This window comes from Planococcus citri, chromosome 3, assembly GCF_950023065.1.
Source record: "Planococcus citri chromosome 3, ihPlaCitr1.1, whole genome shotgun sequence".
NCBI classification, from domain to species: Eukaryota; Metazoa; Arthropoda; class Insecta; order Hemiptera; family Pseudococcidae; genus Planococcus; species Planococcus citri.
The window spans coordinates 50,535,658-50,562,795 of record NC_088679.1 but is presented as its reverse complement, the minus strand read 5'-3'; the positions used below and the strand labels follow the sequence as shown (position 1 = coordinate 50,562,795).

At 32.2% G+C, this 27,138-nt stretch overlaps 2 protein-coding genes across 3 annotated transcripts in view; one reads left to right on the top strand and one right to left on the bottom strand.

The window, feature by feature from the left end:
- Positions 1–27,138, top strand: part of Sys1 (Sys1 golgi trafficking protein) — a 203,410-nt gene that overhangs the window by 171,217 nt on the left and 5,055 nt on the right. The window lies entirely within an intron of this gene.
- LOC135839691 (oxysterol-binding protein-related protein 6-like) lies at positions 1,283–27,076 on the bottom strand. Of its 2 annotated transcripts, XM_065355828.1 has the most exons (19): positions 26,954–27,076; positions 26,374–26,553; positions 25,032–25,080; positions 13,671–13,816; positions 13,376–13,543; positions 10,795–10,942; positions 8,726–8,919; positions 8,045–8,254; positions 7,730–7,934; positions 7,427–7,641; positions 6,384–6,630; positions 6,102–6,277; positions 5,665–5,877; positions 5,470–5,587; positions 5,218–5,390; positions 4,977–5,121; positions 4,712–4,838; positions 4,068–4,190; positions 1,283–3,918 (listed from the first exon to the last, which is right to left on the bottom strand). In XM_065355828.1, exons 2-19 carry the CDS (start codon positions 26,509–26,511, stop codon positions 3,807–3,809), a joined length of 2,907 nt encoding a protein of 968 aa, XP_065211900.1. In that variant the 5' UTR covers positions 26,512–26,553; positions 26,954–27,076; the 3' UTR covers positions 1,283–3,806. The 2 variants fall into 2 exon arrangements, with proteins under 2 accessions (XP_065211900.1, XP_065211901.1); XM_065355829.1 differs by having other exon boundaries at positions 1,283–3,915; positions 26,374–27,062.

The window sequence follows — 27,138 nt, the reverse complement described above, 5'->3', positions numbered from 1 at the left end:
TTTGCATACCGAGGAACCTTACCTACCTACTGGTATTTTTAGATAGAATTTACAAGAAAAAAATATGCATAAATTGATATCACGTGATGTAATATATATACATAATGTATTACACATCTACCTACTTCATAACGAGTTAGTTTAGAAGTTTTTTTTTTGCATTGTTTCACTTTGTAACATCATCAAATTTCTGATACATTACGTCCATAAATCATCCGTCTGTAAAGACATATGCACACAACTAAAAGAAGCGGAGCTCCATCTGAAATGAATTTCCTTTATCCCCTCTTTTCGTTCGTTTCCTCTTCCTCGTTTTACTTTTTACTCGTGTGTTCAGCGAGACGTAGTTTCTGAAGAAAACTTTTCACTTTGAAACTTAAAACGTGTTTGGTCTACGTCTCAAATTAACAAATAGGTCTAAAAGAGGAAAGTTGAAAAACGCCGAATCCGCTCATTAGTAGGTAGACGCAGACAAGAAATTGTTTCGTAGATAATTTTGTAATTAAACGTTCTACTGTAGTTCTTAATGTAATTAATTTTTTCCTCTCCTTTTCGTTTTTTTCCTTAAGTAATGTTCCCGGGTTTAATTACGCTAAAATTTTCACTCAGACGGTAATTAAATTCAGTCGATCATTGTTTTTGTTGTATCTTTTTTAATTTTTTTTTTTTAGCATAAATTACACGGACTTTAATACTTGTCGTGCACTTTTACTCTTTTTCTTTCACTTTATGAGTTTTTTTTTTTTTTTGAGAACAAATTCAAGTTCAATAAAATCGTGGGAAGACCAAAGCATCTAATTATTTTTTGCTACTACTTTTAAGAGCCTGCGGAAATGCGGGTGAATTTTAAATCGTAAGTTTTTCCTCAACGATTTCCTTTGAAACCAACAGTAAGGTACCAATTTTCATAAAAACGTGAGAGATGGAAGATGAAAATTCGGAAGAGGGAGGGAGGAACGGAGTAATTTTTCGACATCAGGCGATCTTCCGAAGTTGTTACAGATTTGAGAAGCTGAATTATTTTTTGGTTCGATTTGTTGATGCAAAGTACGTACACATCATTATAAATCTTATCTACTGTATTTACGGCAAACTAGATATGCAAATCTATCAACATGTTTTCAACGCGTCTGCGTAAAACCAAAAACACATCATCATCGACGGTACGCTCGAATAATGGATATTCAAAGAAAATTCCCAAAATCAATAAAGGAATAAGTTGAGCAGTTGGCCATTCAAGACTACAAAAGAGAAAATAAATTTAAAAAAATTGGATATCACATATGAGCCACTGATGTATTGAAAACACGTAAAAACTTTGATTCAAAATTAATATAAAATACGGTACACCACGAAACTCTAAAAGTAGATAAATATGGTAAATTTAAAAATAGGAATAATTTGATCAACAAGTGAATACATTTACGTCTACATACAAACAATCGTGATAAATCAAACACACAAAAAACTCGGAATTTTACTATTCCGGAGACATCACTTCTGATAAATTAATATTTGAAAAAGATACGCAACTTACAACATCTAAGTATGCAAAAGATAACCTAAATGCACACATCCGCATACGAGTTAAAATACAAAAGCATCCCCATTAAAATTTCAATAATTCTTTCTTTTTCTATAATATTTCGATTAAAGAATTTGAATTTTAAGGTTTTAGCAAATCTCTAGAATGAAAATTTATAATCTGTTGATCGAATTGGTGAAATTTCAGTATTGGAAGAAACTATCGTCTCGTTAATTGGACGTATTTTAATGAAAATACACGCAAATCTGCGAAACTCAATCTACTCGTAATATTGATTTTTAAAATGAGCGATGATTTGTTCTTGATTCTTGAGCACAGGTGACTAAATTTAAACACACAAGACAAGTTAACAAAAGCGTAGATGAAACTAAAACTTTCGAATGTACTCGTAATTTAAATTATTTTAAATTTTAATTCAAAGCTTAGGCTTCCTCATTTATCTATATTTTAAAATGGGCAAAAAAATGTTTAAAAATGATGTTATTTGTAATTCTGTACTTTTCATTTAAATAAATTTTAAAAATGCAAAATACATATTTTCAACAGCCTTTGCGGTGAGCGTATTTGTCAAAATAGGTAAAATTATTCTTATAAAAATAATAGCGTGATTATCTGCTGTTTTAAATTACTTCCAAAACACTTGTAACTTCACAGGTAAAAAGATTATAAGTAAATGTCCGTAATTATAATGATAAAAATAAAAAAAAAGAGAGAAACAGAGGAAAAACAAACGATAAAATTGGTAAAATATTTCTGCAAAACTTACACGTCTGCATTAAAATATTCTACGATAGCAATACTATAAAAATACACACCATGACTACAAAATTAATAAAATGGAACAAAACAAAATATTTTAAATTCTCACACCTGTAATTGATCATTTTCTTCGATGAATTAAAAACGATTCGATTTTTCCGGGGGAAAAAGAGTCAAAATCCACTACACTAAAAAATAAATACATTGTGGTGTTTTATAGAAGACAAAAAAATTAAAATATTGAAATATACGCATATACCCCGACAAACAAAGGGTAGTGAATGCAAATCGATATAAAATTCAACAATTTTACAATTCTAATGTGTTCACAGGAAAATATCTTGCGGAGTTCTTAGTTTATATTATTCATAGGTAATTTACCTTAAATTATTTATCACAATAGTGACAACACATTGAAAAAATTAAAACGAATGAAAAAAAATGCGCTGTGAAGTAGAATTTACACCTTATTAAACTTGATCCTAACACAGGCTGTTTTGAATCCAAATAAGTAAATAATTAATAACAAAAAAGCCAATAGGTCTATGGTTAACTTTGAATCATTTAACTTCTAGTAACTTTCATCGAGCATTTGAAAAGAAAATGTAATGTAAAAAACAAAAAAAAGAAAAAAACAACACAAATAAAAATGGTAATTTGATAACGAGTAAAAAATTGAAAGAAAGGTTAACAGAGCAGAGAGAAATTTTTTGATCAGATATACTGATATTCGTTTTAACGAAACAATTTAAAAAGTTTAATTTTATTACGCATGTTTTTCAATATTTTTACCCAGGTTTGCTTAAATTGATAAAAAAAAAAAATACACATAATACAACCACACGCCACATTTTGGAAAGTAAAATAAATCATAGGTATTTCTGAAGTTTTTTTTTCTCTAAAAATCGAACGTAATTGGTTAAGAATATTTAAAATTATTATTGGAATTTGTATAAATAAATTAATCTTATTCGTCGGTAAAAAGTAATGACTAGTATGCGACAAATAAAAATATTTAAAATTTAAGACATGATTATAATGAACAATGACTCACGAACGAGTCACAGAAGTGAAAAGATGGAAGAAAAAAATCCGATGCCACGTAACATTCAAGTTTGTTTTCAAACTACATAATAACAAATTAATAAAGAATAAGCCATCTAGATATGAATAGATGCATTTTAATGCAGCATGATTTTAGCGTTTCTATCGATGAAACAACAACAATATAGGTGACATTTTGAAAATGACATCTAAAAATTATTCGATTATGTAGGTAGGTACTAGGTAGGTACGTAATACGTATTACATATACTTAGGTAGGCATTGTAATAAATAATCAATTTAATACAATATATTATTGAAAAATTGCAAAAATAACGTAGCGTATAGGCTTTTTTTTCAAATAGCAGCTTTCGCCTCGCGCAAAAAATTTTGATTGATAATCACACTTCCACGTACTACAACGAATCGCGACAACTACAACTTTTTCTGTAAATTATCACCAAAGCTGATCTAAATTCATATTATTGAAACCTCCGTTTTTCCTAACATCCCAATACTTTCCATCAAATTCCCAAATTTCTTCACCATCTTCGTCGTATTTTTTTCTGCTAACATAAATTTATTGAAAATTAAACGTAGAAATACATAATTACAGGTATTCACATACAAATAGAATATGATCGACTTGATGAAGACATAAAGAAAAATATTCCATTTTCATCAAATCGTTTCGAAATTGAAAATGAGTTGAATTTACCTGAACCATTTCGGTTGGTAATTTGTATTACATTCTTCCATTTTCTTGCGTCTTTCTCGTTGAGACTGTTCTAATTGCAATTTAACCGATTCTGCACCATTTAGATCGCCCTCTTCTAATAATCTATTTTTAAAAAAGTGACGTGATTTGTTATTTCATGGTTACGCAAAATCAACAAAGCCCACTGCAATTTATCGATTTGCACTAAACAAAAATTGGATTTAAAAAAACAAACAAATAATCCCTTCTGTCCCTCTATCTTTTACGTAAAACTATAAACTTTTTGAAAATACATATACTATTTTCAAATTGAACTGTTTAATGCATACTAAATTATATGGATTCAAATGAGTGATAGAAAACCCCCTCCTTCTTTCCATTCTACTTTTCCATGAGTTCAAAAGAAACTCCACGCACAGTCCGAACCTGTCCGAATTAAGTACCCAACTGGAAAAAAATAAATATGGGTCGAGAAATTTTTGAGAAAAAAAATTTTTTTTTTCGTTTTTTACTTTGAAAAGTATTTTTTTCAACGCTTTTGACAAAATCCAAGTTCTATTTCGATTTAATGCGCAGTGAATTTAAAGCAGTTTCCTTGTAAGAATTCGGGCTCATAAGGAGCATGACACTTGCGAAACACAAACCTTTGATCGGGTCTAAATCTAGTATCCGTTTTAGGTAAATGCTTCGCCGTTTCTGGATCTAGTTCGTTTAATTCGATCGCGAAACGAGTAAATCCGTAGTACATTTCGTAATTTTCTGGCATCGTACCTGCAGAAAAAAAATTAAAGTAGGTAAAAATAAGTTGGTTGGTACTCACACCGGTACTCTCGCAATCAATACTGTAATATTTTCGTGTACACTGTACAAGTAATCAAGTATTATTAAGTAAAATATACATAGACATACCCGGTCTCCAAATACACTTGGCTGAAGGTGGAACGCCGCAATATAACGCCTCGTTCCATTTTCCGAATAATTTTCTCACTACGGTACCATTTTCGTCGAAAACGTTTCCATACACTTCATGCCGTTTAGCTGACCAATAATTCGCCTGCGCAGTAAAAAACATAAATAATTTTCGCCGTTGTTTTTCTTTCCTATTTGGCTATTTTCATTTCACGCAATAACAAACATAATCTATTCTTACTTTAACGAATGTCAATTTACAACTTATATCTCGATTCAAGTTGTTTATTTTCAATTCACCGTATAAATCAGCCCAGCGCTGGCCAGAAAACAAATTATGAACGCAAGTGGTAACCTTGTTCCATCGATAATGATCTTGGCAATCGGGCCGCAGGATTTTCAAATTAACGTAGCCTAGAAAAATATAAATAAAATTATACACTGTATGGAAACCGAAATCGCAACACACGGTGACTAAAATGTATGTACTTACCTATTGGTTGAAATTCCATCGATTTACCCCAGAACTTTGTTTTAATACGCATATCTTGCCAAAATACGAAATTCTTTGATTCAGCGTGACAAACACTGACGGGAGGATGATGACTAACCTGAAAAAATTTTCAATTTTACGATCAAGTTGATCATTATACTGTAAAATAGTCAAACAATGTGGCAATTTGTATACCTGTTCTGAAATAAATTTGAAACCTTTATCTTCTCTAATACATTCGTAAGTTTCACCGAGCAAAGGATTAAATGGTTTTGAACCAGCTCTACAAGAAGACGACCCATAACCGGACACAGCGAATGCAGCAACGTATACCATTCTTTCGTACGGATCTTCCAGTTCGACAGCTTTGTCGAGTAATTCTGAATACTCGAGCTCTTCGCATAAGCGCTGAAAACAATGAACAGAAAAATTCATCGAATGAGTTTATAATTTCAATGCACACGAATACACGGTCAAAAAGTGTTACTTAATTTTCGGATCACGAATTCTCGAATGAATGATCCGGATCATTGTATTTAAATTTAAATCTAATCTCTAACTAGCGATGGGAAAGGGGGATAGCAGATCATCATTCAAGTATTAACTAAACATAGCAAACGCATTCAACTTACTTGCAGCATATTGAGAGGCTCGTTCAAAGCAACCGGCATCGACACCTGGGATAAATCTTTACCAATATTTCGACGTAATAAATTCCACAAAGATAATCCTTCTGTGTTAGGCCTCGGGCATGGTAATTTATCTCTATGTCCAGTCATGTTTTCAACATTACCCGTATTTCCTATCACTGACATAAACACAAACGAACGATCATTATTAAATTATATTCTTAGAGTACCTATTTGGAAACTGTTCAGAATCCGGTTACTTGACAGCATTATTCAAAAACTAACCATTTTGTTGAGAATTATAATCGGAAGCAGCTCCTTCGCTATTTTCCGAAGACATGGAACCTTCTTCGCTAGAAATAGAACCTGCTTCGGAGGATGTGTCACTGGCAGCGATCTGGGTTTCTGGAACACTAACTCTGTCTTCGAGTTCGTTTTCGTTATCCGTCACGTTATGGAATTCTTCGGCATCGAAAAATATATCCGAAGCACTAACATATAATGAATTATAGGATAATGATTGTTTCAACAGCTGTAACATAATTCAAATAAATTTTATTTAATTCAATCGAAAAAATGAAACAATATCGTATACATTTTGAATAAAAATAAAATAATGAGTAATGAATGGCCAATATTGTGCATTCGAAGTATACCAGGGGTCCAATCGATCAGGATTTTTACCCTAAGGCCAAATTGGGGTAAGGAGGCCATTTTTTTTTCGATCTCAGAAGTTTCTGGTTTATGCGAGCATTGTTGCCAAATCGCTAGGAAAACTTCAAGGGATTGAAAAAAAATTGTAGTGCGAAACCCCGATTCACTACCCCTACTCGTATACGTAATTATTTGAAAAAATTCAATTTTAACAAAAACAAAAATCTTCATTTTGTCAGTTACTCCAAGAGTAAAATCATTATTATCAAAAATGTATAATTTACTCGTAACCTTGACCAATCGAAATGAAATTTACGTCAATTCGAAAGAAGAAATTCAAACCTTTGTGACTGTTTTAAATTTCAAAAACACGCCGCCGAAATTATTTCGAAATTTGTCAAAATAACGTCGGCGAATTTTTTAAATACGAGTAGAAGACAGCCGTTTAGTAACCCTGACCTTAGAACATGTAGGTATTTGAAAAGTATGCTTATTGATACGAAGCATGAATTATCATTTCAATAACTACCGGGATCAGGTTTATCAGAAATTCTTAATTAGTTTTCATGTTTCAGGTAATAAGAAAAAGCTTGAGATGAAGAAAAAATTGCATAAGTACATCGAATTATTGATAAAGAGATGGGCTTTAATTTAACTCTATTGAAGATTCTTACCGAATCACTCAATTGACTAATATCCGAAGTGGCGTGAATATTATTCAATCTTGTTCGTAATTCATTGTTCTGTTGTATAGTTTGTAATAAACTATTTTGTAAATTTTTAATCACAGCCTGAGATCCACTATTATTGGAATCAGATTCCAAAGCAGTCTTCAAACGATCTCGTTCAGTATACAAAGTTTTTATAATCGCGTAAAGATTTTCGTGTACTGAAATGAAACGATAATAATACCAGCGGTTAAGCATATTTGATCCCATGTGATGTAAATTTCAACGAATCAACGCATAATTACGTACTTTCTTTCGCCAAAGAAACATAGTCGCTAAATATTTTCGTATCACTACAAGTTTGAATTGAATCCGGATGACCATCGGCGGACAATGGAGTTGATAAGGAAATATGACGATTGGTTTGAGTAATGGTGTTGTTGATAGCAGGATTACTGCTCGATAATGATGTATTGGTATTATTAGAAGTGAGGCCCACAGTTAACGAGCAAGTCTGAAATATAATAATACACATCGTGCGTTATTTCGAAAGTTCGCCAAAAGTTGAATAACAGTAAATATAACTATAAAGCAGCGGAGCTCAGCTTGAAAAAGGAAACTTACGGAAACTGGAGAAGATGATTCTGCTTCTTGAACGGAACCACTTTTACAAGGACTACAAGTTGTTAAATTCGCGTTACTCGTTAAATCACCGGAACTGCCTTTGTTACCACCCCAACTTAGACTGCAGTTGTTGCTCTTCTTTTTACGTAATCCGAATCTTCTTTTATCCTTTTTCGAATTTGGAGACAATCCGTCGCTTAAAGACACCACCTAGAAATGATTCATTCGTTCGATTTTAACTTGAATTTTAAATTAACAATAACGAATAGTTGAAAATGGCTTTCTGTGTGTCTCAAATAAGCTAATGGGAAACGCATTTCAATAATTTCAAATGAACACGATGCCAGATAGATTCGGGATGAACAAAATCAGGTTGAGTGGTAATGTAATTCTCCCCCTCCCCCGTTTCGAATTTTTCGATTAAAAAACTTCGCTTTAAGAACATCAGTTAACTGAAAAGACGTAGGTATTAAATTCGTCGTGAAGAACAATCTAAGAATTTTGTAGAAATTTCAAAACACCTAACAAGTATGCACTTTTCTACACCCTAGACATCATGTTCGCCTAAACGTTTACTTTTTGCTCGTAGCTACTCGAGCTAAATTTAAATTTGCTAGACATTCTGAGACATTCCGAGAGAAATGGAATAGATCGAACTAAAGATTTCGATGTTAGACGTACCTCATGTACCTCGCTTTCGACCATCAAACTATCAATCTGATTCAAGATGCTCGATAATTTATGCAAATGCTGATGAACGTGCTCCAATTCTTTAGATGCTCTTTCTAACGGCGAGTTTGAATCCATCACCCAAGCAGTGAGACGAGGAGGAGGAGAGTGCACTTTCATGTTTTGGCCACCGTGCAACAATAATTCTGTAAACGAAAGAATAACAAATTTTAAAATACACATCCTATAATTCGTTTTTGCCGCAGTAAATGTAAATTATTAAAAGAAAAAGAAAATACGTTGGAATGTAAGGTAACGAAAAAAGTCATCTAAAAAAATAATTTCCTTTTGTTTTTTATTCCGAATTAGCAGAGAATTCACTGTTTTGAACAGCTAAATAAATTCAATTGACAAATTAGTCAGTTCTCACTGAAAATAAATTTTTATGGGTTGTCTATCAATGAAAAATGGATGGAAAACCTTTCAGAAATTCTGTTTTCATATCGTCATTTCAAAGAAAAATTTGGGTTGGCGGTTTTGCAATTTGCACCTTCATCATATTAAAAAATTTTGAATCGAAAGATTTCTTACTTTTTAAAAAAATAAAAAGTATGATGCGGCAAACTTGTCATTTTTTTTTTTTTTCAACACAACTTTAAAGAATTATTGACAGGGATAAATTATAAAGTATGTAATATGACACACGAGTCCTGAGGATTCGTTGAAACAACTTTTGTTTGGAAAAAGATGGCCAGATGGTTCAATGCGAGTTCAATGCGTGTTTTGCTTCTAAAAAAGGGAACTTACGAGTTCTCATAAAAATGCCGGAAATTTCAAGTCTACCGACAAGGTGTCCAAAAAATCCAACAATGTGTTTTCTCTCTCAAAAAAAAAAAAATCAGTGAAATAGAAATCAACTTAATAAACATAACACACTGGATTTTTTGAAACTGATTTGTTTAACGTGAGAAACATGAACTTCCTGAAAAATATCTTCCCTCTTCGCAAAACGAATTACCAAAGAAAAAGAGGTTAGGTATTATAAAAGATCGACTTGATTTTTCACAACTTTTTTGAAATATTTTTCTCGTCTACCAGTTACCTACGTTTATCGATTTCAAAAATTATTCAGTTTTTCAAAATCACATTCAGTGATTTACCAAACACTCGGTACTTGGATCTGAGATTTTGGCATCATTACTGAGTTCTCATAAAAAAATATGCATAATCTCATCATATTCTTTCAATTAAAAGTGCTTCCGACTCGTTAAAATTTCTGTGCTACATTATATATATCCAACACCATCAAATTCATACTCATATTTGAGCAATGAGCAATCTTCGTAATTTCTTAAGTGTTGAAAAACTGTAAATAAAATTCGTAAATGCATTTTTGCAGTTGATTTTCAAGAATTCGTAACGTTCACAATTACATTTTATGGCTGCGGCACGTCAAAAAAATATTTACACGCGTATTAAAAAGTATCTACGTAAAGTTGGCAAGTGGCAAACATATGAACACCTACGCTTTGAATCACATCGCAGCGAAATTTTTCGGCGTCAATGGCACTGCAAGAATTTCTACCGAAGAACGGTTTGACTATACGTTCACTGCAGTTTTAGAATTTATTTTTCAGCGATCGATGAAACAATCGTGCTTTTTCCAAGTAATACGTATTATACCTACGTATGTACTTTTAAGAAATATCGAGACAGGTAATTCTCAATGTAAGCACCTATCCATATCGTGAAAGTAGGTATCCGAAGCTTATATAAGTATACTTTGGTGAGGCTTCAATTATTCGTACCCACTTAAATGTAAACACCATGACCATTCGTTATACCGATAAATAACTAATTTTTAATGAATACCTTTACTCGGTTCATTACAATTATTAAGTAGGTACATTAATTGAACCAAATTTCGTAATTTTTGAATTTTCCAATCAATACCTATACGAATGTACTTTTCAAGATATTTGATAATTTGAAAACAGCCCGAAAGGGTTAACTTATCTTATCGGTAATGAGTAAAATAAAACGATAAGAATGAATGACAAATAAACTCGAATTAAACTTACGAGTTGTATCTTTCATGGGTTTAGTCATGTCTTTAAGTATGCGACCTTGTACGTGTCTGACGTTGCCAAAAGTTAACACGTGTTGCCTATACAAACGGTGCTTCTTCAATTGTTCGACCCACTGCAAAAAATTTTCGTGACGTTTGGCCTGCAACAGAAAATTCATAATCAGTTCAGATGTTCCTGATGTTTTACCGCAGCAGACAAAATAGGTAATTATTAAGGGAAATAATATAAAATGCTATTCAGGGTATGAGGATATAATATACGAACATAATATACGATTACGTAATTTAATAGGCCTACACAAAACGTACATCCGTACTTTTCGGCTAATATCAAACTAAAGCCATAATGGTGAACAGTAAGCGATAAGCGGTAAAAAAAATACGAGTAGAATAATAAACACACGCATTGATATGAAAGTAGCCATGCTGCTGCCATTAAATGGTTAACAAACTGCTGATCATCATACCTCTCACCGAATTTTGATGAAAAATGGTAGATACATGAGATAAGACTTTAAATCACACACTATGGTATCAAAACCAATTTAGCCGTTTAGCCTTTGAGTTTATGACTTACGTACAATGAAAATATGGAGTAAATAGGACATTTCGAACATTTGAAATACAAATTTTTGAATTTCCTTCTCCTTGTTTTTATCCAAATAATCAGAATTTACGATGAGAACTGAAACGTTTCCGAGAAACATCGATCAACACACTTAGAAACTGGAACGGAAACGGGTTTTTCAACAAAAAGGGAACGGGAATGAAAATTGAAACAATTTTTTTTTTAAAACCAAAATCATTTCTCAAATTTTTTCCCCTCTATTTTATTCCAAAAATAATTGAAGATTCAACTCACATTTCTTTCTATTTCATTCAAGTTTTCAAGAATAGAAAACGACCTTTCCATCACTTTTTTAAATGTCATTTTCAAGTTCATACTTCCCAGTATCAATTTCTCTCTCTCTGCCAATGTGTCATCTAAATCTCACACTAATTTTCTATTCAAAATTAAACGTACCTAATTCATTTTTGAATGCATTTTAAATTTCACATAGTAACAATACAATTTTTAAAAAATTACTATTCTTTGATTTGAAGGAGGGGATTTATTAAAATTGTTTGTAAAAGGAAATGGAAACTTCATGTGTGAAAAAGCAGGAACGGAAATGGAAACTTTGAGCTGGGAAATAAGAATGCAGTGGGTAGAAGTTAACTAGAACATTTTTCTGCATTTCTACAGCACTGAGTAACAGTCTCATACTTAAGTGAAGTAAAAATTGAAAAACAATTGAAAAAACAATCACGATTAAAAACTGAGGTTCCTAAAAATTGAAAATTGGTGAATTACCTTACTAGAACTGATAATTCAAAATCCAAAATAAGAACTAAAAAGTACGACAGTTTTTTCTCCACGTCAACATGGTCATTAAGGTTCTACTTATGTAATTACATACATTTCAGAGGTTTTAGTTTCAATTCCTGTCCTATGAGCCTCTTGTTAAGGGATGGGACGGGAATGGAAGGGAAGGGAAACCATTAGAGAGGAGAGGAGATCAAATCAGACGAAGCTAACAGATGTGATGACAAATATTTCTTCCTAATTTAGGAAGGTTTTCTTATTTATTTTTAGTTCCGGTTTCCGGAATCTTTTTTGAATCCCTCCCCTCCCCTCCCCTCCCCCAAAAAATGACATAAAAACTGAAAATAATGTGAAATAACGAAAAAAATTAGGCACAAGGAAAATACTGGAAAAGATAACACTCGCTTCGTCACTCACAAAATATGGCCTCAGCATCAGTAAAACACGAAAATAATCCTTGTATGTACATTCACATTGCATACATTACGATTTGAATCTTCCTGAAAAATACTACGCTCAGTATTCGTCGAAGTAACGAAAAGACCACCATCGGTAATAATCGAAAAAAAAAATACAATTTCCATTCGAAAAATCTAACAATCGTTAGGTTTGCCATATTCTCATTCATAGCAAAACGTAAGGTAGGTCTAGGTACATTTGATCGGTCAAGCAAACGTATGCAATGCACAAGTACGTCTACGTACATCGTAATTCAATCATATTCCTGGTAAAATGTACAAGAAGTGGTCACCAATGGTATAAATACTGCGACAATTAAATAAAACGCGCCAAGGTGAACGACAAAATTCTCAATAATAATGCGCGTCGCGCGCGAAAAAACCATTCGTACTTGCACGCAAAACATAACTTTAAATTAACATTCGAACGAAAACATATGAATGGCGTAATGGCATTTTCCTTTTAAGTTCCCCTTCTTTTTACTTTAAAAACCCCAATCATTTTTGCAGTAAGTAGGAAGTTAGGTAGCGCTTTTTAACCCGCTCGAAATTCCAATCATTCGTTTATAAAAAATATTTCACGCGACTACGATCCAATAAACGTTTCAAATATTTAGCAAGCGTTAAAGACATAGGCAGAGGCACCGAATATTACATATAAAATGTGTAGCCTTAATTCCCGAGTCCCAACCTTAAAATTATGCTCTACACAGTAATCAAATTCAAATTTCACGATACTACTCACCAACCTTCAAATGATGGATAAATTCGTCAGCATCGATGTCTATACGTTTTCTTTTGCCTTTCGTAGATATCACAGATAAACCAATGTCAACGTGTCCGTGAATTTTACCGCGAGCAATTTCTGATGGACCTTTGCCGTAGGTTAGTAATCCTTTATCTAATATGAAGTAACGCTGAAATTTGCGAGAAAAAAAAATCAATTACGTACTCCGTTAAGTACGAGTACAACAATTTGCGAAGCAGTTTATTCGAGCGATGTTGATATTTAGCTGTAAACATGCACTTATTTTGAAATATTACCTTGTGCCATCCTTTCAGCGGCCATTTACGTTTCTTGTGAAGATAGCCGGAAAACATTTCTGGTTTTTTATCGAAACGCTGCCCCTCTTTCAGGCCTTCTAGAATTTCCCATTCGGAACCTCGGCGCGTAATTTTCTTCTGATTGTCTGTAGAATAAAACACACAAGATTTGCATTATTTATACGGAATACAATGTATTCGTAATTAATAAGCTACGATATAAATTCTCGTATTATTCGTTCGTTTATTTAAAAAATGTAACCAACTGATCACAACTTAAATGCATCGCAAAGAACTTCGCATCAGAGGGTGCCAAAATCGAAGTGGGGTCTTAACAATAAAAATAAAATCAGAAAAAAAAAACGTTTTTTTTTCGGGAGAAGAAATTTCAAAAATGGCGAGTGATCGTAAGGAATAATATGCAAATAGATTTTTTTAAAATTACGAGCGGTTTTGAATTTTGAGTAATTAGAGGCTCATTTAATTTTACATATTTTGAGTAAAAATACATATTTTTTCAAATTTTAATGTTATTTACTCGGCATACGATTTACATGTTTTATTAAATTGCTCAATTTTTACATTTTTAAGACTGCTTTTATGGGGGAAAATGCTCAAAATAATTTTTCATTTTTTACGATTTTTACTCGAATAACATTATATTTTATACGACTTTTTTGCGCGCCAAAGTTAGGTATAATTTTTGGCAAATTGAAGAGAAAATACATCTCGAGGAAATGATTGAATGCAAGGTCAATGAGATCTGATTAGATCATATCGATCCGGCGTTCCGGGCAGTACCTAGATCTCATTTGATCAAAGTTCTGACCAGATTAAATCCGCCCAGACCAAATCGCCGATCATTTTCTTCTGCTATGGGACAACTCATTCTTGATAAAGAAACAGAAACCGCTGAATAATTGCAGTTTTCTGGAGAACCTCATCGGTAAGCATTTTATACACGAAGTGAAAATAAACGGCAAATATCTCAAAATAAGTCAAAATTGATAAATTTTACGTAATTAAAAATTGTTCGGAACAGAAACAGTTGAATTAAAACCTTGTAGCTTTCTCACATAACGCATAAGTAACACTACTTATCGAACAAGCATACAACATAAATTATAAAATAGGATGATGTTTATAGCAGCTTTGCTCTGATGCTTTTTTTTATTAACTATAACGTTCAAGAAATTAATGCATAATGTTTGAAAGTAGGTATATTTACGCGAAACTGTCTCATACAAATGTAAAAACTAAGTGCCCATCATTTATATTTTTTTATGCATAGGATTTAAAATTACTACATGAGTATAAAATACGTAAGTCATAATGAAGACATCGATTCAACAACATTATCTCATAATTTCTCCTTATCCTTTCCGCCAGCTGATAAATAGGTACATATGTCACCAAAAACGATGGAAAAATTGCCATCATATTATAATGTTTTACACATGCGTGTACTTCGTGTACTCATTTTCGGGAGTTCCAAGTCCCCCAAAATTCTGAGTTTACAGTCTTAATACATACATACACTTTATTTACACTCTTATTTTCCTCAGCAGCTCATTAGTACGGTATTATAATTATTAAGTACGTTGAAGTCCTTAATGTTCTCTTATTAAGAATGTAATTAATTCAAAGTTGTATTACCTACTCGTACCTAACGTTTTCTACGTCTATGGTGTTAATAATCAAAATACGAGTATAAATGTGCCTAGGTATTTTTTTTCAACACATTAAAAGTTTCCATTTGCACTACACAAACAAAATTTCTCATGCTGAAACCTTCTAAATAAGTTTTAAACAAACTTATAAGGTATACCTTTCCAACTCTCAGTGTCGACACTGTCGACCCTCTGTCTCATCGGCATAAACGAAAAAACACCAATATCGATGAGATAAGTAAGTTATAAATAAACAAAAATCTAACCTTTTCCTAATCTCGCCATTTTATGGCACGAGTTTTCCTCTCGAAGAAAAATATTCAAGTCTAGAAAATGTTCAACCCTATACCTACTATTTCCCCACTGGATTATTCGTGACGTATTTTTTTTTTTTCAAAGAACGGCCTTGAGAAAAAATAGCAGAAAAGCTCGACCACTTGAAAGAATAAAAAGGGAGACTTTTTTCATAGATCATTAAACCAATGAGACAAACGTTTTCTATATACCTATCTGAAGTACATACGAGAAAGTTGAAGCGAAAAATAATTTCCTGGATTTTGACGAAAATTGATGAGGAATTTTACTTCAAGTGGTAGACTACCTAAAAAAATGTTGAGTCTCCAGCCGTACAGGAGACTGATCCAGTAGACCTCAAAATATAAGTCATTTTTGGAAAAACACGTTTTTTTTGCCTTTTTTGGAGTAGTGTAACTTGTGCAGTACCTCGATTTTTTATTGTTAAAAATTATTTTTCTAAAAAAAATAACACTGGATCCGTGTTTAGTTGGTTGAAATATTCAGAATACAACACTGTTCGCGATCATTCCGATCGAGCTCTTCAAATTCACTTTTTTTGTTCGAATTTTTTCTTGCACTGTTTGCCAAAATGAAGGGAGAAAATGAATTTAGGTGATCTAGAAACTCAAATAAGCTTCCATTGAGACGACTGAAGTACTGCACAGGTTACACTATATTCAAAAGTGGAAAAAATCATACTTTTTTTCAAAAATGACTCCACTCTGAGGATCCCTGGATCAGCCCCCTGTACGCTAGGGAGCTCAACATTTTTCTGGTTAGTCTCCAACAATAAATAAACCTCCTCGCCAATTTTCATCAAAATCTAAGATACGATATGCTTTTTTTCGCTCCACTCTTGATGCTCATGCTTCGATAGAATTTGATCAACTAACGTGAAGTTTCATAATCAGGTATTTGATGAAGAGAAGAATGAAGGGATGAAAAGGAAGAGGTCTGAATTGAATCTCAGGTGTTTGTACCCAATACAATGAGAAGGAATTATGAGTTCGAAAACAGAAGCAATTTTTAATTTTAGACCTCTTGCAATTTAGTTGTACCTACTCAACATTTTTTTCTTATTTTATTCATTTTATTATTATTATATTTTTTTCAGATGTTTCATTTTAATGAAAAATGCATTCATTTCTCAAGTTATCGCTTGAATAAGCACGCCATTTTTTTCAGTAAGTAGGTATATTGTCATTAACGCATTCATTTTGCAAAAAAATTCACACAGTTTTAACCTTGACATGTTTGTGTTCCAAAAAAAAGTTTCCATTCCGTTCGTTTTTCGAGCTTCTGGCTATCATTCATTCCCACTCTCAATAGTCAATATTATTGTATCATCATGATAAATTCAGTTTACAAACTTTTAACACAAACACAATTTGCATTCCAAAAATCAAAAAAATCATTTTTTTCATGCGTTATAAATGTTATAATAATATGTACTCATTGTTACAATATTTTGGGTATTGGTAGGTATTACTTTCTACATGCAACATGCATAATCACATCACGTTATGATGCTTGCATGCTGAACTATTCAGGAAGCTTCAGAAAAAATCTCATTTCATCAAATCCACATCCAAATGTATTTTGAAACAAAAAATAAATATGTATGTATGCTAAAACCAGCCAAAATTCATGTTCTGTATATTTGTATGTAAGATCGAAAATTGAAAGAGTTGAAAAAAGGGGGTAAAGTCTCCTCTGCAAGGAAAATTTTAAACCATGGATATGTTTTTGCTTCGGGTTAAAAAAATTTTCGGATTTTTCGAAAATCTAGCAAAATGTCAGAATTTTATACGGAGGCCAACGTTATTTTTTTCAAGTCAAACTTGATATCTAAAAGTTGAAAATCAAATATCTGCACTTTTTCAGAGTTCATTAAAGTGTCAGACAAAAATTGGAAAGTCTCAAATAAAATTTGTACTGACATAATTGTGTAAAATCAAAAATTCATAAGAACTAGGGGGCTACGCCCCCTGGCCGCTTCGCGGCCCAACCCCCATGCGAGTTCCGAGGACGAAACCCCCTAAATACTAAGCATGAAATTTTAAAAAAAATAGTAATCCAAAAAACGCACTTTTCATGTGAAAAAAATTTTGCAAAAAAAATTTGGAAAAGTAATTTCCTCTTCCTAAAAGTTACCTAAAAATCTTGTTTTTTGCATAAAAAATATCAATGACTAAAATTTTTTAATTTTTCTACCTACACTCCTACAGCTTTTGAAATGGGCATTATTTCTGAAGATTCCTTCATTTTGGTCTCTGAATTAAGAAAATTTTGTAGTAAATCGTTTGTGATTTTCCCTACCACTAAATTTTATCGATGCTTCTCCCCCTCCCCCTTTGAAAATAGGGCTTTCAACTGAAGTGTACGTTGCTTCCATTAAAAATGATTTTCGAATCCAAAATTCCACTTTTCTGGAATCAAAGCTCGAAACCACTGAAAGCTAAAGCTCATACGTAAGCATACTCCACCTGCAAACTTGCCCATTATTTTAGCAGTTAAAAATCAATATTTTGCCCAATAATAATCAAAAATTCGTGCTTTCCTTCATAAACAGTCAGTTTCGCTTTTCGCTTAAAATTGTAAAAATTCTCAGTGTTTTTTTTACAAAAAATTCTCAGTTTTTTACAAAAATTTTCTAAAAGTTTTATTTTTTTCAAAAAATTGTCCAAAAGTCTTCCCGATTGCTGAAAATTCTAGCTTTTTTGCAGTTGAAAAGTCAAGATTTTCAACGTAAAATTGCCATAAGTTTCAAAGTGAAAAATCTCACTTTTTGGAATAAAATTCCGAAAAGGTGTACTTAATTTCTAATTCTAAAAAATTGTTCATTTTTACTAAAATTATCTAATTTTCAACTTTAAAATTTTTTTTCTTCAAAATTAACTAAAAACCAAGCTTGGGTAAGTATTTTGCTAGAAATTGCCAAAGTATCTTTTCTTGCCAATAGGTAATTCTCACAAAGTTCTTTTTGCTAAAATTGTCAAAATCCTGCTGTTTGTCAAAAATTGAAGGGTTAAATTCCAAGTCGGCCTAAGTCCATTTTTTCCGTTTCGAGAAAAACACAAATAAGTGTTTTTCTCGCCCTTCCGCTTCAATAATAAATGATGTGATTATATGGTTGTGAAGCTTGATCTTTCTGCTTTAAAGTACCGTATTGGTATTTTTTTAATTTTGCGTATTTTCAGCTCCAGAGCGCGTCAAACAGTCAGAAAAAGTGGACTTAGGCCCATTTGGAATTATCTGATGTTAAAAATTTCAAAAAAGAGCTGAAAAACGCGTTTTTTCAAAAAAAAAAATTCACGAATCATTAATTTAATACATTTCTGAAACAATTTCATTCGAAGCACCTTCAAATTTCGTCTCTCGAAAATCGTTGAAAAACTTGAAAAAAAACCGGCACAACCGCACTTGTATACAAATTCTTAAAAAATGTATGATTTAGGCCACTTTGGAATAATCAGCTGTTTTTTCGAGCCGGCAAAACAGCGCTCCTGAGCGAAAAAAGTAACGCCAGGTGTTGGGACAAGGTGATAAAGGTGTTAACCGACCTGTACCACCAGATGGCGCTGCTAACTCAAAAATGATAAAAATGGACTTAGGCCGACTTGGAATTTAACCCTTCAATTGCAAAAAAATCCTCGCTTTTTAACGAAGTTTCTAAACATACAAAATTTTTTTCTTCAAAATTAACTAAAGCCAAGCTTGGGTAAGTATTTTGCCAGAAATTGCCAAAGTATCTTTTTTGGCCAATAGGTAATTCTCACAAAGTTCTTTTTGCTAAAATTGTCAAAATCCTGCTGTTTGCCAAAAATTGTAAAAAATCCTCGCTTTTTAACAAAGTTTCCAAACATACTTGGTAGTTTTTTCATAAAATTTCGAATTTTTTATTTTTTTTTAAAAAATTGTTCAAAGATAGTTAGAAGGATTTACTATTGCCCCCTTTTTGGGCTTATATCGAGGTTAAGGTAGATATATGAATGCTAAAATTGACATTAGCGACCCTAAAAACCCCTATTTCGATACCCACATTGAATTTTTCGAAATTGGACGTTTTGTACCCTCCCCCCAAATTGAGGGTTCATGTTGAAACTCTCTTTGGATGGTTCATTTCGAGGTTGAAGTGAATATGAATGCTATTTCGAATTTTTCATTTAAAAAAAAAAATGTCCAATAGTTAGAATTTGCACCCTCTCCCCCTCAAAAAAAAAATGTCCAATAGTTAGAATTTGCACCCTCTCCCCAAATTGAGGGTTCATTTCGAAACTCTCTTTGAATGGTTCATTTCGAGGTTAAAGTGAATATGAATGCTAAAATTAACTTCATTGAACCTATAAAGTCCTATATACGTATTTTGATATCCATGTTGAATAAAGAAAATGCCTAGCAAATTAAAATATTCGGCCAAAGATCGAAGATAAAATTGTTCAAAATTATGCATTTTTAATTTTTTGGGCTTAAACTAAAGAATTTTGGATTCTAAATGCTTCATAACACATCTACATGTGATAAGGAACATTTTTAAAAAAAATTTAGCGAAATCGGTTCAGTAGGAGAGGCTGGCGGATTGTCACCAGATTTCACAAATTCTTTTAATATATATGATGATGATTTTTTCCAAGTTTTGAAAAGTCTGGCATAAATGTCGAGAATTCATCGTAATTTTTTGAAAAATTTTATACCTACCTAATTTCAGAAAAATGATGAATTTTTTCCCTAAAATTTCAAAAAAGTCATTCGATTTTTTTCCACGTTTTAAAAATCTTGACATAACGTCAGAAAGTCAACTCGATTTTTCCCCCAAGTTTTCAAAAATTGACTACACATAAAATTTTCAAAAAAATTAGACATAACGTCAAAATAATTCAGCAGAGCCCAGATATCCTCACAAGGGCACAATATGATCTTTCAATACCTAAGGATTTTTGCAGAAAGGGACCAACCTCATTAAAACTTGGGGCGATTTCAAAAATATTCTGCACTGAAACCCGCAATGATGGGAGGAAAAAAACATGAACGATGAAATTAAGCATCACGTGAAAGTTTAATTACATTCCATAACTACTCGTATTGTAGGAACACGAAAAGGTGCTTTTAGTGTTGAAAACGCTAACGCATAAACGTACTCACACAAATGTAGAGTAGGTCAATAGTATAAATTCACTTTCAACATTTTTTTCCCTTTATTTGCGCAAGGGTTTCACATCTTTTATGCCTTAAAAGCGCAGTTTGCTATATTATTATACTATTTTTCGACTCCAATGTAAAATAATATTTTGATTGTACGATCAATGAATGCTGCATTGGTATGCGGTGTTTCACTACGTAAATTTAAGATTTTTTAACACCGAAAAGAATGTCCATGTCATCGTAAACCTGTTACAGTTCTTAGGTGTAGCATAGGTAATCAGGTATTAAACGCTACCTTATGCCATTAAAGGCAGTTGATCATACAACATAAAACGATACAACATCTATCTAATTCAAGTGGTTCATGAAGTTACGCGTTCAACTTCGAATCTACGTCACCAAAAAATTGAAAAACTTTCAAGCAGAAGTTGCTTAATATATTTTCCCATTCTTTCATTTGAGTAACATGTGCAAATAGTAATAAACTCACGTTCGATTTTCAACCCTTCTATCGAGATGAACACGTGTTCTTCGTTATGAAGAAAAATAGATGATTGATTTACAGAAGAATGCGTGTAAGCAAATTGATCGAGAATACGTTTATCGTAAAATACATATATGTAGGTAGTAATAGGTAGGTACACTTAGTTGGTCAAAAAATGGCGGAAATTAATGAACCAAATCGATAAAAATATCATAAGCGTTTGATAGTTGTAATTCAATTCTTGTTCTAGCCATAGGATGAAATCCATTTTTAAAAATTTTACGATACGATTCCGTATAGCTAAAATTATTCAGCGAAACGAATAAAAACTCGTATTCAATACTACAGCATCGCGGTTGTTATCTTTCCTCGAGCAAAATCCTTGTACTTATTACGATGCTGCAAGACATAAATCGATCGATTCGTCTAAGAAAAAATATTATTAGGTACCTATAGTGAGGAAATTACCCTGCACAATTCAAATGCAATAGCTGCTGATTTATGTACATAATTTCCGATGAATAAAGTACCAAAACGTAACATAAGTTGAATAAATACATTATCCAAACAAGGGACAATTTTTTTCAAGAATTAAAGCGCGAGTAATTTATGTAGTTAGGTAAAAGTAGTTTGAACCGCTTTCAATCTCGTCTAAACGTCTGAAAACTATATTATTCATAAATAAATTGAAATAAAAACCAAAATACATACGGTTGATCCCGATAAAGATAACGTAGGTTACAGGAAAATCGTTATGACATTCGCTTCAGTTATAAGGTCAAATTATCATACTAGTGTTATGCCTGCATTGGTGACGTAAAATTGGAATTTATTCACGTGTGGTTTGCCAAATGCATCTTAAATTTGGCATATCGAAAGTTCCTAATCTGATAAAACAAGAAAGCCAATTTGAATCCAATCTAAATTTTAATAAAATCATGACGAAATAAAAATTTATCATCGCAGTCTTGAACAGTCTTCATTTGAAATAAACGTTATCAAAAAAATGAAGAAACATTTATAAAAAGTGACTAAATTTTCAAGTTAACAATATCGACTTTGTGAAAATGAATTTTCAGAGGAACTCAACTGTAAGTAAGTAATTGAATGCATAAAAAATTTCATCCTTGAATTACCTATGTCACTGATAGCAGGGTTGGCGAAGAGAAATGCAGGGAACAAACCACAAAATATCGAAGCACCGCAAGCTCCTGCATAGGTAAAAGTAATTTGTTTCAACTTCACTTCCCTTCATGAAATGTTTGGTTTCGTTCAAAAAAATTAAAGAGGACGACAAGCATAATTATTTTTTTTTTAATTATAGCAAAATAAATTAAGACGTAAAAATATTTGGAATTTCATGCGGGATTTAGATGCATGAGTACTTGCCTGCTTGACTTGGCAACACAGAGAAAAAAATACTTGATAAACATGTTGCCCATCTATCACATTAAATGAGTGAAATGCCTTTAGCAAAAAAACAATATTTCGATAATAGGAAAGAGTACCACTTTTATGATTTGATAAATTTCGACATGAAGATTTTTTCCCATCTTCAAAATTGAAAGGCTCAAAAACTGTTGCAGATGAAGGAATATTTTTCAATGAAAAACTGCCATCACACAAAAATTGAAAAAACACCATAAAATTTGAAGTGAACGAACTCAAATCTGATGCAGGTACTCTGGGTAAATGCCTACTTATGTAGATCAAAAATCGTGAACTGCATCTAATATTAATCGAAGTACAATTAACTATCTATGCTCAATGCTCATAGTCAAAAAGTATAAAATGATCATTTTAAAAATTCAAAAAGCTGCAATTTGACGAATTCTCAATTTTTTCAAAATATTTTTTTTTGGTCGAAATGAACCAGTGTGAATGACCATACTTCGTTAAAATTTTTCCAAGTCGAAAGCAACTATGTTTTAAACCATTCAGCCTCAAGCCCATCTTTGATTTTCTCCAGTTGTATTTCAGATTGCTTTGGAAGGGCCAAGAATTAACGTCAATACCCACAACGTTGGTTGGCAACCCTTTTTGCCATCTATTGAGTCATTCATTAAAATCTCCCCACTGATCATGATCTTTTTTTTGGAGCCTCCGTAAGTTTTTTAATTTTCTCCAGGAGTTCCGAATTGCTGAAAAAGGGTTAAAAATGAACGTCATCAACTAAAATTCTAAATGGTGCTTATTGGAGGCCCACTCGATCGTTTAAGATCAATATCGCAAAAAATTCGTAGGGTGTTTGTTCAGATTCAGAAGGAATTTTTTAGCCAATACATGGCATTACAAAAAGTTGAAAAATTTGTACTTCGATAGTCAAAAAATTATACCTAAATGGCATACAGGAAAATAATTTAAAAAATTGATTTTTCAAAAATTTAGATAATTTTGATGTTCTACAACTAATGATTACGTAAATATTCGCCATATTCGGATTACATTTCACGGGTGCTTCAAAAGATGAGAACTCGATCGTCTACAAGAAACATCCAGCATGAACTTCTACTAAATAAAATCACGACTCTAGCAAAACCTCTTTAATGTTTTCACTTCGTATAAAAACTTGTCTATATACTGGTCAAGTATCGAGAATACACGTCGAATCACCTTGTATGGCGGCCGAGGTTAATTAGCATATAAAATTAGAAGGTTGACCAGACGTAAACATTTTTACTTTAAGAGGGGCAAAATTTCTAAATTCATACAAAGAAACACTTGGAATGGAAACCAATCATTATACATATGTCATGATTCGAGCACTCCAACAGTGTAACTCAACTTCGAAATTAATTTCCTTCATCATTGCATGATTCAATCGCTTATGATTTCAACGATGCAATGTCAGAATTTAAAAAATTCATACGTTAACACAAACGAAGAATACCTAATTTGGAAAATTTTGTTTTTAAAAAAATCACAAATGTACTTGGATTTTAACTTTGCACAAGGCACAGTGTATTTTTAAAATCACAGAATCGAGCCAGTTTCATTATTATGAGCATTACTGCATATTAGCATGAATTAGCATAGATACAATATTGCATAAAAACATAAATGAAACGTTTCCGTCGTTTTCTCATTTGAAATTATTTTCTGCTTGGAAGACATAAAAATGGAAATAAATTAAGAACTTTTTATCGCCACAGTTTTAAGAAATAACTCGAACATAGTTCGCCTTCGCCTCATAGGAAATCTGCACATAATTATTTCAACTCGAGTATGATTCGTAAATGCAGAGGTGTTACTTTATTTTTATGTGAAAAAAAATGACTTCAACTCGTAGTGTTTTTACGTGTCGAATTTTGAAGTAGGTACATATAACATTCGAATTATGAAGCACCCCGTTGTACTCACTTTCATTCGACTACAAAAATGAATTAATTTCTATCGTTTCCAAGATCCCATAAATATAGGTAAAGAACAGAAATGAGAAAGTGAGTTTTCAATTGAAACAAGTCATGTTGAATTGACGTTAACCCATTTCTTCCAATGAAAATAATTTTTTAGCCATAAAAATCGATCAAAAGTACAAACTTTCAGCATTTGATATAATCAAACGAACGAAAATATTTTCCCTCAATCGTAATTATATTACGCTCATTGTTCAATTTTCATTTCAGTTCATTTAAAATGCAATCGAAAAATATACTAAAGCCATCAACTTAATGTACGATTCAATAGAGAGTTTTTTCCTAAAAGTACATACATGGTTACGAATACAGTACTGATTAAAGTAAAATGAGAATAAATATGCACACTTACGAGATTCTTTACAAGATTCCACAGAAGGGCTACTATCCAAGCTTCCTTCCTACAAAAAAAAAAAAAAAAGGTTCTATTACGAAAAAATATAACAATATCTATAAGCGAACTGCAAATATAATAAGTAAATACACAAATTATGTACTTTATCGAATACTGACGTGCATTGCAAATTGCAATACATTTGCAACAAAGCTGTAGAAACCACTCAAGTACCTGCGTGAGACCAAAATTCGAAAAATATTTGCTTGAAAAAGAAAAATGGAACGTAATTTTACATTACCAAAACGATAAACACATGAGTCAAATAAGTAAGCAAAATAAATTGAATTAATTTATTCGCAGGAAACTTTTATTAGTCGATGGTTGGAAAAATAAATAAAGAAAAATAGTGTGGTCGTATTAAAAGCTGAACTTCATCACATAAATCTACTGACTACCTCAGTAATTCAATAATTTCATAGAAAAACTTTGATAAGTACTTTATGCGTTCGGTACTTTACTTCATCATCTCGAGACTCGAATACAACTGCAAAATTTGGATTATAGCAATGGTAGGTACAGGTGGTAGGTAGTAGGTACCTACAAGTAGCAAAATTTACCGCAGTGCAGTTATATTTGAAATGAAAATGCATCATAAAGGTCATCAAATTCTAAATACATAAATGTACATAGATACTAACCTACTTCAATTATTCAGAAAGTCAATATTTCAGTCAGAATTCGTATACCTTTTACCTACATTGAAAAAAAGCGAAGACATTCGACAATCATACCACAAGCTAAATGAAACAGAAACATAGATCTTTGGTTTGGATTTGGATTCAAATAGCGCGGAATTCACTTCAATCTCGGGCTTTCAGGGAAAAAAATGAAATAAAAAGAAAGGAAATGAAAGATTTCGAAGCCTTTGCTTTTTACTCATACATTTTAAATAATTTTTTATTATTGATAAAATAAGCTAAGCTGTCAAAAGAAGTCATTCGGTAGGTAAATAATAGACTGAGATTCTAAACACAGATTGAAAGTGTTCGGCATTTTTTTCTTTTTCATCAACATTCATTTTCTTGAGTGGTTCAAGTATCAAAGCTTTGAGAAATGCTACGATATTAATATTAAAGACGTCATACAGGAGACTGAATTAGAGATACATGAATTGAATGCACTGTGTCGTAAGTGTTAGAGAAACACACATATCTGCCAGTATCTCAGTTGAGCTAGTAGCAGATAATTCGGTATAATTGATAACGTCGTTTCGAAAGCTCAAAAGCTCCATTCCATCTTAAAATAGTATATTTATTTATGCAACATAAATAGAGTACAGAGGATATCCAGAACTAACCGATTCTGATGCAGTTCCAGTAGTGTTCTTCATTTTGGAAAGCAGTTGAGGACTTTTCTTCTTCGGCATCGCTTCGACAAAACGATCTGTTTGTAAACTTCCAGGTTCTGTGGCACTATGTCGAAGCCCTGTGGTCATTTTATGATAAACGGCAAGAAGTAATCGCGCCACTCTGCCCCACTGTTCACAAATCGAAATTTTACAAATTCATAATTTGCATCCGACTTGAATTCAAACACAATGCACAGAAATGATTAACATGTGATATGAATCGATGAATTATTTTCGAAAACAGGAACATGATTGAAAAGTTACCGAAATTTACAAAAACACATTGAACAATACAAGAATAAAAAACTGATTTCACCGATTTTGCAAAATTTATCCAAGGTTATAAACAAGAAATGAAATGATATTCATGTGATGTTGAGATGATTGAAAAAAATCTGTAGTAGACACTGATGATAACAGAAACATGACACTTTTTCATTGTAGTAATGACCGTAATGAAACCGATTTCTGACACTTCTTAGTTTCTACAATAATTTCCAACAGCGTACATAGTACTTACTGTACTTACACTGAAACCCGGACACGATATGCATGACCGTAAAGCGAAAAGCGATGCAAGTGGAACTACCGAACTAGTGAAATGAACGAAGGACGAAGGTCAAGAGCTCAAGAATGAAACTCAAAAATGTAGATTTCATAGATACGAAATGATGAAGCTTTTGTAGAGTTTTCAACTTCCCTGCTCAAAAACTT

Bases quoted from the DNA above. Each gene is read 5' to 3' on its own strand.
- LOC135839691 (XM_065355828.1), bottom strand. From the start codon at position 26,511: ATGACCACAGGGCTTCGACATAGTGCCACAGAACCTGGAAGTTTACAA. The intron at 5,391-5,469 runs GTAAGTACATAC...ATATTTTTCTAG, and splicing joins GATGGAATTTCAACCAATAG to GCTACGTTAATTTGAAAATC. The intron at 4,839-4,976 runs GTATGTCTATGT...TTTTTTCTGCAG, and splicing joins CAAGTGTATTTGGAGACCGG to GTACGATGCCAGAAAATTAC.